Source organism: Diceros bicornis, chromosome 28 (assembly GCF_020826845.1).
Source record: "Diceros bicornis minor isolate mBicDic1 chromosome 28, mDicBic1.mat.cur, whole genome shotgun sequence".
Lineage (NCBI taxonomy): Eukaryota > Metazoa > Chordata > Mammalia > Perissodactyla > Rhinocerotidae > Diceros > Diceros bicornis.
This window is the reverse complement of record NC_080767.1, coordinates 36,049,417-36,063,413: the sequence shown is the minus strand read 5'-3', so window position 1 is coordinate 36,063,413 and position 13,997 is coordinate 36,049,417. Positions and strand designations below refer to the sequence as shown.

At 57.0% G+C, this 13,997-nt stretch overlaps 1 protein-coding gene and 1 long non-coding RNA gene across 3 annotated transcripts; one reads left to right on the top strand and one right to left on the bottom strand.

Annotated features, from left to right (window-relative positions):
• Positions 1-2,345: 2,345 nt before the first annotated feature.
• On the bottom strand, positions 2,346-4,568 carry LOC131393394 (uncharacterized). The gene is made up of 3 exons (XR_009215922.1): positions 4,441-4,568; positions 3,975-4,107; positions 2,346-2,698 (listed from the first exon to the last, which is right to left on the bottom strand). It is a non-coding gene; the product is annotated as an uncharacterized LOC131393394 (long non-coding RNA).
• A 569-nt stretch (positions 4,569-5,137) lies between these two features.
• On the top strand, positions 5,138-10,442 carry PTGES2 (prostaglandin E synthase 2). Of its 2 annotated transcripts, XM_058524150.1 has the most exons (7): positions 5,138-5,422; positions 6,629-6,826; positions 7,535-7,593; positions 7,980-8,129; positions 8,389-8,589; positions 8,978-9,095; positions 9,835-10,442. In XM_058524150.1, exons 1-7 carry the CDS (start codon positions 5,153-5,155, stop codon positions 9,955-9,957), a joined length of 1,119 nt encoding a protein of 372 aa, XP_058380133.1. In that variant the 5' UTR covers positions 5,138-5,152; the 3' UTR covers positions 9,958-10,442. The 2 variants fall into 2 exon arrangements, with proteins under 2 accessions (XP_058380133.1, XP_058380134.1); XM_058524151.1 differs by lacking the exons at positions 5,138-5,422; positions 7,535-7,593 and having other exon boundaries at positions 6,773-6,826.
• The last annotated feature ends 3,555 nt before the right edge of the window (positions 10,443-13,997 follow it).

Here is a 13,997-nt window from a genome sequence, read left to right as displayed (position 1 = left end):
ATAAGCCACCTAGTCTACGGTATTCTGAGTCTCTCTGTCCTGGGCCACCTCTTCTCCACATCACAGGTCCCCTACCCAGCCACACCTGGGCCTTCTCTCCAGAGCATGCTTTCCTAACAGTGAATTTCTTACTTTTGGCATCTTCTGCAATCTGGATAGGCTGAGAATTTCCCAAATCTTCAAATTACTATAACAAATTACCACAAATTTACTGGCTTAAGACAACACATGCCAAAGGCCAGAAGTCCAAAATCAGAAATTCACTGTGCCGAAGTCAAGGTGTGGGCAGGGCCACACTCCTCCGGAGGCCCTAGAGGACTGTTCCCTGCCTCTTTCAGCTTCTGGCGTTTGTTGGCTTGTGGCCCCACCACTCCAGTCTCTGCCTGTCTTCACATGATGTCTCCTCTGTGTGTGATCTCCCTCTGCCTCTCCCTTACCAGCACACTTGCGTTGACATTTCCCGCCCACCCAGATAACCCGGGATGATCTCCTCATGGCAAAATCCCAACTTATTTAAAAGGTGGAATAATAAGGAGGCAAAGAAGGAAGGAAAGACAGACAGGAGAAGGAAAAGAAGGGAAAGGCCCATCATTGGTTTAGAACACCCGTCTTCTACTATTAAAATATTGGTGAGTTGTGAAAATAATTTTATTCTTCTCTTAGAAATTTGAAAACAGCATGCACTCTGTATCATATTACAAATCAGGAGCGAGAACATTGTCAATCTTCAAGAAAAGAAAAAATCTGGGCCATACCAAGAAAAAAAATAGCTTGTTTTGTTTGCTTTTGAAGAGAGTGATGCACACATTTAATTTGTCCACCTTAAAAATCAGGCATTAGGACATTAACTGTTATGAAACAAAAAACAGTAGTAATAAAGAAAAAAATCTGAACTTAATCATAGATGCAAAGACTCTTTTTTCAAGTAAAGTTATATTTACAGGTTCCAGGAATTAGGACATGAATATCTTTTGGGGGGCCATTTTTTAGCCTACTATAGTCCACTTGACACATAGATCTTCTCCCCACACCCCAGGCCTGCTCACAAAGGGACTTGGGTTCATCTCAGGAGGGGCCCCAGGCTCCGCGTGGGCCGGCCTATGCAGGCAGCTGCAGCCGGGCTGCTCAGAGAACTCCTAGCCTCCCAGGGCTGAGGAGCTTCAGGGCTCAGTTGTCCCAGGCAGGGTTCCTGGGTGCCCTGGCAGGTCCTGTGGCTGGAGCATGGGAACCCTGCCCTTCTGCCACTGTCTCCTCCTCTTCCTGCCACCTGTGTGGCTAAGGGCTCCTACAGGCTCCCAAGTGCTCACCAAGTGCTCCCTCCAAGTGTGTGCTGTATTAGGAGCGGAGGGAAGAGGAAGACCCCCAGAGGGCCTTGCCTGGTATTCACGGGCCTCAGCATCCTTCTCTTTGCTGACCAGAGGCCTCCCCTTCTATCTACTAATTATCCCTGCGAGGAGCAGGGGAGGGAGGGAGCTGCTTCGCCAGCCTCCTGCCCAGTCAGGGCCATTTTAGAGAATCACTGGGAAGGTGAGGAGCTGACTTCTGAACTTGGAGCTTGTGGATTGCAGTCAGACTATTGCCAAGAAAAGTCAAAAGGCAAGAGATGGCTGCATCAGCCCCTGCTGGACAGCGGAGTGGTAGGCTGCCAGGAAGGCTGCTACTTGGCAAGGGCAGGCAGGGGGCCTGGTCTTCCTGGGGCCCCAGTGGACCTTGGGGAGGAGCCCTGTGAAAGCAATCCTGGCTGAACAGCAATCTGGACACGTTGAAGGCCCCGCCAGCCAGACCACAGGATCTAGGATGAAACTGACTCTTACTGCCAGGCTCACAGTAAACAAGGGGCATGCACAACCTCAAGTGTGTGTTTCACAGTAAGAAAGACTGCAAAGTCATGAAGGAAGTGTCCAAAGTAAGAATTTAGAAAGAAAACCACAGAAGAAACCCAAAGACAATAGAAGGAGAAAATGAAATTAAGAGCAGAAACTAATAAAATAGAAAGCTACCATAGGAATATCGAAGCCAAAAGTCGACTCTTGGAAAAGACTAATAACATAGATAGAAATTTGGAAAAATTTCTCAAGACAGAAAGATATAAGGCACAAATAACAGAAGAAGTAGAAATAAAAAAGAGATATACCTATAGATTCTATAGACTTTAAAGGATAACAGAATGCTATAAGTAATAAAATGGGAAATGTCGCAGCAAGTTGTAATTTACCAAAACGGATGCCAGAAGGAAAAGGAAGTTGCTCCATAACCATCACAGAAATTAAATCAGGGACAAATCTTCCCAGATAGAGAACACCAGACAATGCAATAAAGTACGCATATTCAAGGCGCACAATATGACAAGTTTTTAAAAATAAACTTTTAATTTTAAAATAGTTTTAGATTTACAGAAAAATTGTGAAAATAGTATACACAGTCCCCATATGCCCTGAACCCGGTTTCTTCTATTATTAACATCATACATTAGTGTGGTACATTTGTTACATTAATGAACCACTATTGATCAATTATTATTATAAACTAAAGTCCATACTTTATTCAGATTTCTTTAGTTTTCACATAATGTCCTTTTTCTGTTCTAGGATCCCATCAGGACACCATATTACATTTAGTTGTCATGCCTCTAGGCTCCTATTGGCTGTGACAGTTTCTCAGACTTTCCTTGGTTTCCAGGGAAGTGTTTCCAGAAAGGCTGAAGGAAAACAAAGAGAGGCGGGGTCACACGGAAGGGCATGTGTCCAGGAGGAGACGGGCTACCAGGGTCAGACACCAACAGGAGGTCATAGAAGTGATAGTCCAGAACAGGGCTCTAGGGCAGATAGGATCTGGGCTACTCTTGGACAGAGGCTCCGTCCTCCCCTCTGTATGAGAAACCTGGATCTCAGCCACTTGTCCCCAGATGTCCCACAGGAACAGGGAAGAGCACAGCCATCTCTGGGATTTGCTCATTTTGGGCTAGGGCTCCGCCCAGCTCAGCCACAGCCCTGAGGTCCCCTGGGCATGAGGCAGGGCTGTGCTCAATGCTGGCCACAGACAGGAGGACCCTGGCTGGAATGAAGTAAGGAAGAAGCAGTGTAGGGAGGACAGGCAGTGAGCACTGAATGGCAAGCCAAGAGGTGTGGGCCTGCCCTAATGCTCCGCCCAATTTTGGCCAGGAGGACAAAGGGAGAACTGTGCCGAGTATTTTGGCGGAGGGGCTGCCCATTGGGTTTCCTTGTTATATTTGGCAAAGGCTGAAACACCCATGTTAGGGCAGAGCAACTGCCAGGCGGGTAAAAAAACAGGGGTGTCTAAGGAACCAACCTCTCCAGCCTCCAGCCTCATCCATTCGTTTTCCCATTTAATCCTGACACATCTCAACAGGACACACTAATCATTATTCTCATTTTACAGATGGGGAAACCGAGGCTTGAGAAGATGAGAAGGGAGCTGACGGTTCTCTCTCCACCCCCCAACCCTCGAGTGCTGTGCAGGCAACAGGCTGCTTTGTAAGCAAGTCACAGTCGCAAAGGCCCCAGGCCTCACCAGCAAAAGGGGCTGCGGATGCTGACTCAGCAGGGCAGGCGCTCCCACCCAGACAGCCCCTTCTGCTCAGCCAAGACAGGCCACTGGCCCCGCCCCCTCAGGAGCCTCCGTCTCCACAAGGGCTGAAGGAAGTGACTGGAGCAAATTCCAAAAGGGCGAGTGTCCCTGAAGCGGCCTCAGTCTCCCCATCTGTAAAACGGGGCCAGTTGCTCACAATTCTCGAATGCTGCGGTTTCCGGGGACCCGCTCGCAAGTGCTCGCCCTGAACCCCGAGACGGCACCTGCAGCTCGCGACTCGCCCAAGGGTGGGGAAGGCTCTGAGGTCCCTTCCAAGCCCCCATACCGGCTCTGATCCCCCTTTCCAAGAAGGCACTTCTGAGAAAGCAAATGTCGCTTCAGCAGCCCCCCCGGGTCACCTGCTTCCCCGAAGCCGTCGTCCTCACCTTCCGCGCCCGCCTCCACCGGCACGCCCAGGTCCCCGTTGCAGCCCGACATTGCGGGCTCGGGCGCCGCAAAGGCCGCGCGACAATGGAACGGGGCCCGGCGGAAAGGGGAGGCGGTGGGTTGAACTTGGCGCTGCAAGAGTGGAAGGGCGCGGCTGAACGCGGGCCCCGCCCCCGTTCAAGGCGGGAGCCCAGAAGCCCGAGCTCCGCCCCCACCCCGTCCGCCGCCAGACTCCGCCCCTACCCACAGCCCCGCCCCCGCCCCGCCCAGCTCTCCGGCCTACCCGGGCGAGCAGCGCTCTGTCCCCGCCCCACTCCCAGAGCCCCGCCCCCGCCCGCCGTCAGACTCCGCCCCCGCCCCGCCCCCAACCCGGCCTGCCTTCAGATCTCCGCCCACTCCCTGTGCACCGCCCCTCCCCCGGAGGCCCGGCCGGGCCATCCAGGGGCTGCCCACGAAGAAGCCTACGTGGTTGAGGCTCCGACCCTCAGCTAGGGCGAGCGAGCCCGGCGTGGGGAGAGGGGCAACCTAGGACTCCCTCTCCCCGCCTCGTCCTACGGCTGGGGACCTGCGGGTCTGAGAGCCGGCGCCTCCGCGTGGGTGAAATCTGAAGCACGTGGTTTCTAAGGCCCCCTCTGTGTAAGGAAACTTTTATGGTTCGAGTCACAGAAGAAACAGCGCAGCAGTGCGGGAGGGCACAAAGCCCTAGTCGCCGGCGCCCAGCAACTAATGGGGCGGGGCGGGCCGTTTCCGTGACCCTCATGGCCCCAAAGCCGTGACCCTTTCCCTGACACTCTGAAGGGTTCCGTCTCTTTCGATTGGGTGCATGAGATAGAAATTACTAGCCACATATTATGGACGACGCTGACGCTCAGAGGCCACATAGCAAGTTACGTGGCCGAGTTCCCTGCATTCGGCCCGGGTCACCACCATCTACATGTTCAGAAGCCGGGGCATTTAGCGACTCCCAGACATCCCCGGTGTGTTTCTGTGGCTCTGACCGGTATGTGGAAGCTGGGCGTCCGGCATGCACACCTAGTCCCGGGAGGCCTGTCCTCCCCGGTCGGCGTCACTGTCGCCCTGACAACCCGCCGGGAGCCGGAGACCCGGCCCTTTAAGACGAGCCTGAGCCCGGACCGTCTTGGTTTCGCGCGCCCGCCCGCGGCGCCGGTGAGCGAACATGGCCCTGGCTGCGCGGGCGCTGTGGCCCGGCGGGCGCGCTCTGGCCAGGGGGCTGGGCCGTCGCCCCCCGCCCGGACTTCTTGTGCTGGGCCGGGCCAGCTTCGCTGGGGCGGCGGGAGGCCCGGGCCCCGCCGCCACCGCCCGCAAGGGGAGCCCGCGGCTTCTGGGGGCGGCGGCGCTGGCCCTGGGGGGCGCCCTGGGGCTGTACCACACGGCGCGGTGGCACCTGCGCGCCCAGGACCTCCGCGCCGAGCTCTCGGCCGTGCAGGTAAGCCCGGGCCGGGCCGAGCCGCGGGTAGGGGCCTTGGTGTCAGTGCTGCACTTCGGGACTTCTGGGAACCGGCGGGGACAGGAATCGCTTCCTCCGTCCGCTTATGACCTTGGGCGAGTGACTCGGTTTTAAGCCTCCGAGCCCTCGGCGTCCTCATCTGTGAAATGTGGGCTCTACTGATGCCTGCTAACTCGAATTGTTGTCTTTGCCTTAAAGTCGTTTTTCTAACGTGTTTTAACGGAAAGATTTGGTGATGGTAGAAAAGAGAAAGAAAGCCTCTTTCACAGTTTAATCGCTTTCCAAACATTTTGTCGTCCCCCTCCCACTGTCCCCAAATCCTAAGATTGTGTATTTATTTATTAGTATTGTTATTAGTATCTTTATGGAACCGATGACTCTTAGACTCCAGGCGCCAGACAGGGAGGAACAGGGAGGTGTCCCTCAGCCGATGGTGGCCCACCTGCCCTTGAGATGCTTTACACACAGCCGCAACACAACCTTTCTCTGCTCCCACCCCACCCCACCACCCACCCACAGCGGTCCCTTTCCTGATGCAGGAGGTATAGGGGTGGGTGGAAGGGGAGTGGTGTTCTCTGTATCTCCCTACCCACCCCTCGGGCCAGCCTGTTTCCCGTCTGAACATGGAGGGAGGTGGACTGAGCTGTGGCTTTCCAACGCAGGTACACTGCAGGCTCACCTGGGGCTTTCCTGCTGAATGTGCGGGGTCCAGGGCCCTGGCCTGGATACAGCCCTCCCTTCTGGAGATTTGGGGTAGACGCCACTCTGGCTGACACTGGGCTCTGCCCCCTCACCCAGAGCTCCCTGGGGTTGAGGGAGTGGGGATGGGCACTCCCAGTTGAAATAATTCTGCGTCTGGGGGAGCACACCTGTTGGTGTCTGGTGTTCCCTTGGGACAGGAGGGAGAGGAGAAGTGTCTGTCCAGTGTCGGCCAGAGACTGGAAGATTCCCCGTAGCTGGATGGGTGCTTGAGCCTGGGCTGTCTGTCCACTGCACGAGCCTGCTCCCCACCTCCCTGGGTCTCCCTTTCTCCCTGCCACCAACCCCCCCATTCCTCCCAATGTTCTCAGGGTCATTCTAGGAAACTGCCCTGGGAAATCTGTTTGCTTGGGGGCGGGGCCTGGGTCTGGAGGCAGGCCTGGGCACCAGGCCTCAGAAGCCCCCCTCTCTCTGCTCACCACCCAGCTCTCCCTGTCCGGCCGCCTGCAGCTGACCCTGTACCAGTACAAAACGTGTCCCTTCTGCAGCAAGGTCCGCGCCTTCCTCGACTTCCATGCCCTGCCCTACCAGGTGGTGGAGGTGAACCCCGTGCGCAAGGCTGAGATCAAGTTCTCCTCCTACAGGAAGGTGCCCATCCTCCTGGCACAGGAGGGAGACAACTTGGTGAGCTCCGGGAGCCCTGTCCTGGGTTGTCTCGGAATCCTCCAGAGGGGGTCCTGCTCTGCAGCCCTGGAAGGAACTTGGGCTCCCTGGGCCTCAGCTGAGGATTCTGAGGGCAAAGTAGCTGGTTTACAATAGATGCTCGATAAATGTAGGCTCCCTTCTTCTCCACCAACACCAAACCCCAGTCGGGTTTAGGGAGGCAGAGCACCACAGAGCCTAACAAGGTGGGCTCTGAAATCTGGGTGATCTGGGTTCGAGGTGTGGCTCTGCCACTCACTGGCTGTGTGACTTGGGGCCAGTCACTTAGCCTCTCTGGGCTTCCTTCTTCATTAATCAAGGACTATACTCTCCTGGTTGTAGGGACAGCAGATATGAAATGCCTGGCACAGTGCTTGGCACCTATTATGTAGCTTCTGAAGTCCATCCTGCCCCTCAGTGCTCGGGAGGCCCAGCGGGTGAGTGGGCCAGGGCCCAGCCTCTGGGTCCTCCCCACACCCTCCTCCCCGTTAGCCACACTCGGGTCTCCCTTGTGATGGGCCGTCCTGAGGGCAGGGACTGGGTCTTAGGAGGAGGGCATCTTAGGGTGAGCCCCCAGCGATGGTCCACCTGCCCAGTGTTCACGGGTGCCTGGGGTCGGTGTTGTTTCGAGCCCCCGGTGACCTGCCGGTGGCTAGGCAGCTGCCCTGACCTAAACCAACTCTTCTCCAGCAACAACTGAATGACTCCTCGGTCATCATTAGTGCCCTCAAGACCCACCTGGTGTCAGGGTAAGAGCACCCCCCGAGGCCCAGGCGGGCATTGCATTCATCCCTTCTCCTGTCTCCCGGGGGGGCCTCCCCTGAGTTCCTCCGTGAGAGCAGGGTGGGGCTGCTGCTTAGATTTCCAGAATGGGCCGTGGGCGTCCTACTCTGAGCCTCCCCCTGCCTCTTCTCCACACATCTCCCTTTGTCAGGGAAGTGCTCCTGGTGTCTGCCCCAAATCCCTCTTGCTGCAGGACCTGCTGTGTCACGCGCGAGAGGATGGAAAGCTTTTGTGGACCCGTCCTGGCTCCACCTGGGGCTGGGACAGGCTGGGTTAGTCACTCCCCCTCAGGAGATGAGGGCTCAGTATCCCGGAGGAGGGAGTTGGATGAGACTCTGGCTGTCTCCCAAAGGCAGCCCCTGGAAGACATCATCACCTACTATCCGCCCATGAAGGCCATGAATGACCAGGGCAAGGAGGTGACCGAGTTCTGCAACAAGTACTGGCTCATGCTGGATGAGAAGGAGGCGCAGCGGATGTATGGAGGGAAGGAGGCGAGGACGTGAGTGGGGCTGGGGCTGGCCCCGGGCCGTGGCGAGGGCGGGGTCTTCCAGGGGGGACCAGGCTGAGCAGGAAGGTGTGAAGGGGAGCAGTGTGGGCAACCATGAGCGTCGGGGCTGAGTCTCTGTATGGACCTGCTGCTGGGGCCTCGGCCCCCTGTCCATACGCTGGGCGGTCTAGACAGTGCGTCTGCTCCAGCACCTCCCAGGCCCCGGCTCAGGAAGCCCACCGGCCGGCACTCTGTCCCCCCCGGCCCGCAGGGAGGAGATGAAGTGGCGGCAGTGGGCGGATGACTGGCTGGTGCACCTGATCTCCCCCAACGTGTACCGCACGCCCGCCGAGGCGCTGGCCTCCTTCGACTACATCGTCAGGGAGGGCAAGTTCGGGGTCGTGGAGGGCGCCCTGGCCAAGTACATGGGCGCAGCTGCCATGTACCTCATCAGCAAGCGGCTCAAGAGGAGGTGATGGCACACGTGTGTGTATGTGTGCATGTCTGTGTGCACGTGTGTGTGTGCGCAGGCGCCTGGGGGGCTGCTGTCCCCAACTCCCTGGCATTAGCCAAGTCGGGACTTGAACCCAGAACTCCTGATCACCTTCCCCACCCCCGGGAAGCAGGGCTGGCCTTGGAGTTCAGAGCTGGTCCCTGCCTGTGCCTTCCTCTGTTTCTCTCTCTCATCCTCCCTGGTCCACGCCCTCCCCATCTGGGGCGGATGGGAACTGAGGGCTCTGCAGGTGCAGTGTCCCCCCACCCCCACCCCGAGAGCAGCCCTGGCCCCCAGACCTTCCCGCTTCGCCCCCCGGGCCCCGGGGACAGAGTTCCCCTGATGGACTTCCCCCGTTCCCGCCCAGGCACCACCTCCAGGACGATGTGCGTGAGGACCTCTATGAGGCTGCCAACAAGTGGGTGGCAGCTGTGGGCAAAGACCGGCCCTTCATGGGGGGCCAGAAGCCGAACCTGGCTGATCTGGTGAGTGTGGTAGTGGGGGTGTGTGTACAGACTGAGGGGCCTGCCCTTGGGGTCAGCGGGGCCTAGGCAGGAATGCCCAGATGTAGGCAATACCTACATCTCCCAGCTCTCCCACCCCTCAGAGGCACCTGGCCCCATCTTAAGGAAAACCAACTACAAGGAACTGTTTTGGTTCATATAACTGACAAGTTCAGGGGAGGGCTTGGCTTCAGGCCCAGCTGGATCCAGGGCCCCGAGTGGTGTTACCAGGGCTCAGACTCTCCTTGAGCATCTTCTTGGAGTTGGCTTCAGCCTGAGGCAGGCCTGGGTCAGTGCTCCAGCATTCCATCCAGCAGAAGTCTTGGGACAGAGTCTCATTGGTCTGGCTTCAGTGCCAATCCTTGAAGCAGTCCTACAGTGGGGATGGAATTTGTTGATTGCCAGGTCTGGGTCTTGGAGCTGGCTAGTGGGGTCCCTTCTCCCCAGATCTCAGGACCTGAGCATGGGGAAGGCATTTTCCCAGAGGAAACGCCTGGTGGGTTATTGCCCAGAAAGGTGGTGTGGGTGCTGGAAGGTGAGACCTGCAGTCATCCCACCCACTTCATTCAAAGCCCTGTGTGCCAATCTGGCCCTTTGTTGGGTCACGGAGCTCTCAGAGAGGGAGGAGACGGCCTCAGGATACACAGCTGGCAGAGGATGGGGCAGGTCTAGACGCCTGCTCTGGGCCAGGCTGTGGTGACAGTGCTGTTTCCACCTCCAGGCGGTGTACGGCGTGCTGCGTGTGATGGAGGGCCTGGAGGCCTTCGACGACCTCATGCGTCACACCCGCATCCAGCCCTGGTACCTGCGGGTGGAGAAGGCCATCGCTGAGGCCCCGCGGTGAACGGAGCGTCCCAGGGCCGGGAGGATGGGGAGGCAGCGGAAGACGCAGGCTGCCTGGGACCAGGGCCGCTGGACCAGCGCCTGGCAATCCTGTGCAGTGGGCACAGGATCCTTCTGCCTCTTGCCCACCCTCACCCCCCCAGCCCTCTCCCTTCTAACACTGGACGCCTGCTGGGGCCCTGGGACGTTGGGGGACAAAGCCCAGGATTTCCGTTCACAGCCCCTCTGAGGGCACAAAGGGGTCACACACACTACCCCCTGCCCTGGGCCTCCCTGCTCTTCAGCAGTTCTCCAGGGCTCTCAGTGGCCGCCTTGTCTACACCCTGGGTGGAATCGGGTCAGGCTCCCACCCTGGACAAGGGAAGCAGGGACAGTCCAGTTTAGGGAGGGCTCATTCCTGGCTCCCCTGCTCTTCCCCGGTGGCCCCGGGGCTGTGTCATGTTCGCAATAAAGAGGGTTTGTGGCTCCCCTTGGGGGGCGCTGTAATGGGGGTCTGTGGCCTGCTGCAGTGCGGGGTGCCGGTCAGGCAAGGCTTCAGGATGAGGCCACGGCCAGCCCTGGGGTAACTACAGTTTGTCCTGTGTTTACTAAGTGTCAGGCCTGGGGTGACAGGCTTTGCAGGCTTGTGTCACGTCATCCCTGGGACACCAACATGGGATGCACAGTGGAGAGGCTCGGAGACGGCCCAGGGTGTGGGTCTGGGTGGTGACACCCCTCTCTGTGCCTTCGTTTCCTCATCTGTCAAATGGGCATAACAATAGCCCCCACCTCGAGGGGAAGTTGTGCGAGTTCGATGACAAGACGGAGGTCAAGTGCGTAGCAAGATGCCGGCTCAGCAGGGGCCGGAGTTGTTCCAGCCCCACGCTATAGACAGGAGACCCGGGTTCAGAGAGCACAGTGCCTTCCAGGGCCCCCCTGGCAGCAGGTGGCCAGCCCTGGGCTTCACTCTCAGGCCTGGGACTTCACAGGGGGTGGACGTGGGGATGGGGGTCTATAGAGAGAAGCCGGCCCTGGGAGCACGGGGGGACTGTGGGTGGAGCCCCCTTCTGAGCAGAGCAGCCCGGGCCAGGGGTCCCCGTTCCCCCGGTTCAGCAGCTGAGGGGCACAGTGACCTGCTGAGGTGGCCAATGAGCCCGGCTTTAGCCCTTGGGCCCTTGTGGACATCTGTCCTTGTCGGCATGTCACCCTGGCTCGTTCTTCACGGCTGCAGAGTGCCCCACTGCATGGATGCACTGCACCCACTGGCCAGGCCTGTGCTGTGGGGCACCAGGGGGCTCCCCCTTCCTGTCCGCCTGGGGGTGTTGAGTGTGTGCGGCTGTGGGAGGAAGGAGAGAAGCCGAGGCCTGAGGCCATGCCAGTCCAGTGTGAGGAGCCGTGGAGGCTGCCTCGGGGGGGCCCACAGGTGTCAGGGTCCCCAGAGCCACCGCTGTGTCCAGAATGCTGTTCTCGCTTCATTGGTCAGGTCATAAGTCCCGAGGGGCCTTTGCTCCAGGGGCCTCGGGTGGCCTGTGGACCCCAGAGTCCCCTTCAGGGCAGGAACTAGGCCGGTAGCGCCATGGGGCGCTGAGGAAGGGCCTTCCCCACATCCTTTTGGATTGGGCCTGCACCCCAATTTCCTTTTCTTCACAGTCTTCCTGCCACCTGCCCGGGTGACTTGGTACCTTTCCAGCTGCACAAGGAGGCTGACTCGCCTCTCTGTTTCAGTCCCAAATTCCCCAAAGGGAGCATCTGATGTGCCCGGCTTGGGACAAGGTGTCCACCTTCTGTCCATGACATCGGGTCCTGGGGAGAGTCTCACCACCCACAACCCACTCTGTGCTCCCTGCCCTCTCTGCTCCTGCTCAGCCCAGAGATTCTGTCTCCCAGCCTTGGCTTCCCCTTGAGGCCCAGTCCGACTGAGGAGGCCCCGGGCTATCAGCCCGGCCAGGCCCCCAGCTATCAGCCATCTCCCCTCTCCCTGTTTTCACAGACTCAGAGATGTTTTCTTCTGTCTCCACATTTTGCAGAGGAGGGTATGGTTGGTGGCTGAGCCATGCAGGGGAAAGGGGCCTGACTTCTGACTAGGGTTTTTTCCCTGGGGCTGCTACAGGCAGAGAGGAGCCCACCTGCACCATCCTCGAGCTCCTCTGCTGAATGGTCACCTTGATGAAAAGTCCAAGGACTGTGCTAGCTAGACCGGTTCCCTGGGACTGGGACTGGAGAATGGCCAGTCAACCCAAGGCTACCATGGGGCACTGACTGATCCCTGCTTCTTTCACTGAGTATCCCCAGCCAAGAGATGACAACCCTGCCTCAGTTTTCCCAAATGTTCGTGGCTGGGCGCTGGGCGTGTGTTCCCACAACCACCAGAGGGCGGTAGAGGATGCGAAGCCCTGTAGGAGCTGGTGCGGGAAGCTCGTGACAAGGCCAATCAAGGCCTGGTGCTGCCACCTTGTGGCCAGTTCTGGGATTGCATCTTCTCTGGGCAGTCTCCGTTATCTAAGATCTCTTTGCCCATCTGTAAAATGGATTCACATAAGGGTCTGAAGATGGGCAGGTAGGAAAAGCCACGCCTCTCAGGGGAAAGGGCCCCGAGCCAGGAACCCCTGCCCCATCTTGGTCATGCTCAGGTCACAGCATGCCCCCTGTGGCTTTGATGGTGGCAGAAGGCCTGAGGTGGGAACCCCGCCACTGCCTGCGGTGACCTTGGGCAAACACTTGGAGATCAGTTACCCTCCATGGGGTTGGTGCCGTCAAGGATGAGAAGGTTGCACAGAGTCGATATGCCGAGTTGACATGTGAAGGGCGTTACATGCAACCAGTGGGGGCCCGCTGTCTGTTCTCCGAACACACTCCCTCTGTTCCCAGCCGGGCTTCCAGAGCTCACGGTCAAGAGTGCCAGGAAGTAAGAAGGGAAACGAGTCATGAGAACTCCAGATCCTTCCTCCCTGCGAAGCAGGGGGGGTCCCCTGGGGGGGGGCGGCCCCAGCTAGGGCTTCAGGGATTATGGTTTGCTTTTTTCTGTTGTCAGAGTGTTAAATTTTAAAATTTCACTTTGATTATGGAAATAATTAATGTTTATTGTGCATAAATAGAACTTGCAGGTAAGCAAAAAGATGATACCAGTTATTCACAGTCCCACCAACCACAGGTATAACCACGTGACAGTTTTTTGGAGTACAGCCTTCTAATTTATTTTTATGTAGCCTACATATAGTGTATATATATAAAATTTATATTTTTGTATAATAAATATACATATCTAACAGTTAAAAAGGGCCTATTTCATGGCAAGCACTGTTTCAAGCTCTTTACATATATTACCTCATTTAATCCTTACCATATCCCTATGAGGTGGGTACAAATATTCTCATTTTACAGACGAAGAAACAGGCATCAGGAAAGTTAAGTGAACTCCCTTGTGTCACACAGCTAGTAAGTGGCAGAGGCAGGATTTGAACCCAGATCTCCTGAGGACTCCACAGTCTGTGATCTTTATTTTATTTATTTTAATTTTTTGTGTGTGTGTGAGGAAGATCAGCCCTGAGCTAACATCCATGCCAATCCTCCTCTTTTTGCTGAGGAAGACTGGCCCTGGGCTAACATCCATGCCCATCTTCTTCTACTTTATATGGGACGTTGCCACAGCATGGCCTGACAAGTAGTGCGTCGGTGCACGCCCGGGATCCGTACCCTGGCTGCCAGCAGTGGAGCGCGCGCACTTAACCGCTACGCCACGGGACTGGCCCCACAGTCTGTGATCTTGATCACAGTGTCATTTTGCTCCTCTCTCTCTAGATATGTTTTTCTTTTCTTTAAATAAAAATTCAGATCACACAGTAGCTCCTCTATGGTGAACGTATTCCAGATCAGTAACTGTTCTCCCTCCCCGTTGCTAATGACTGTGTAGTATTCCACAGTATGCCATGGTCCACGGAAGACTGTTCCCTAATTTTTTAACCGGTTGGATGGGAAGGATTTTGACGGGCAAAAGTGTGTAATAGGGAACAGGGCTTGTAGTGGGGGTAGGTGTGGCATGCTGAATAATGGCCCCTAAATATA

Coding starts and splice junctions, on each gene's coding strand:
- PTGES2 (XM_058524150.1), top strand. CDS start 5,153: ATGGCCCTGGCTGCGCGGGCGCTGTGGCCCGGCGGGCGCGCTCTGGCC. Junction 6,827..7,534: donor CACAGGAGGGAGACAACTTG/GTGAGCTCCGGG, acceptor ACTCTTCTCCAG/CAACAACTGAATGACTCCTC. Junction 7,594..7,979: donor AAGACCCACCTGGTGTCAGG/GTAAGAGCACCC, acceptor TGTCTCCCAAAG/GCAGCCCCTGGAAGACATCA.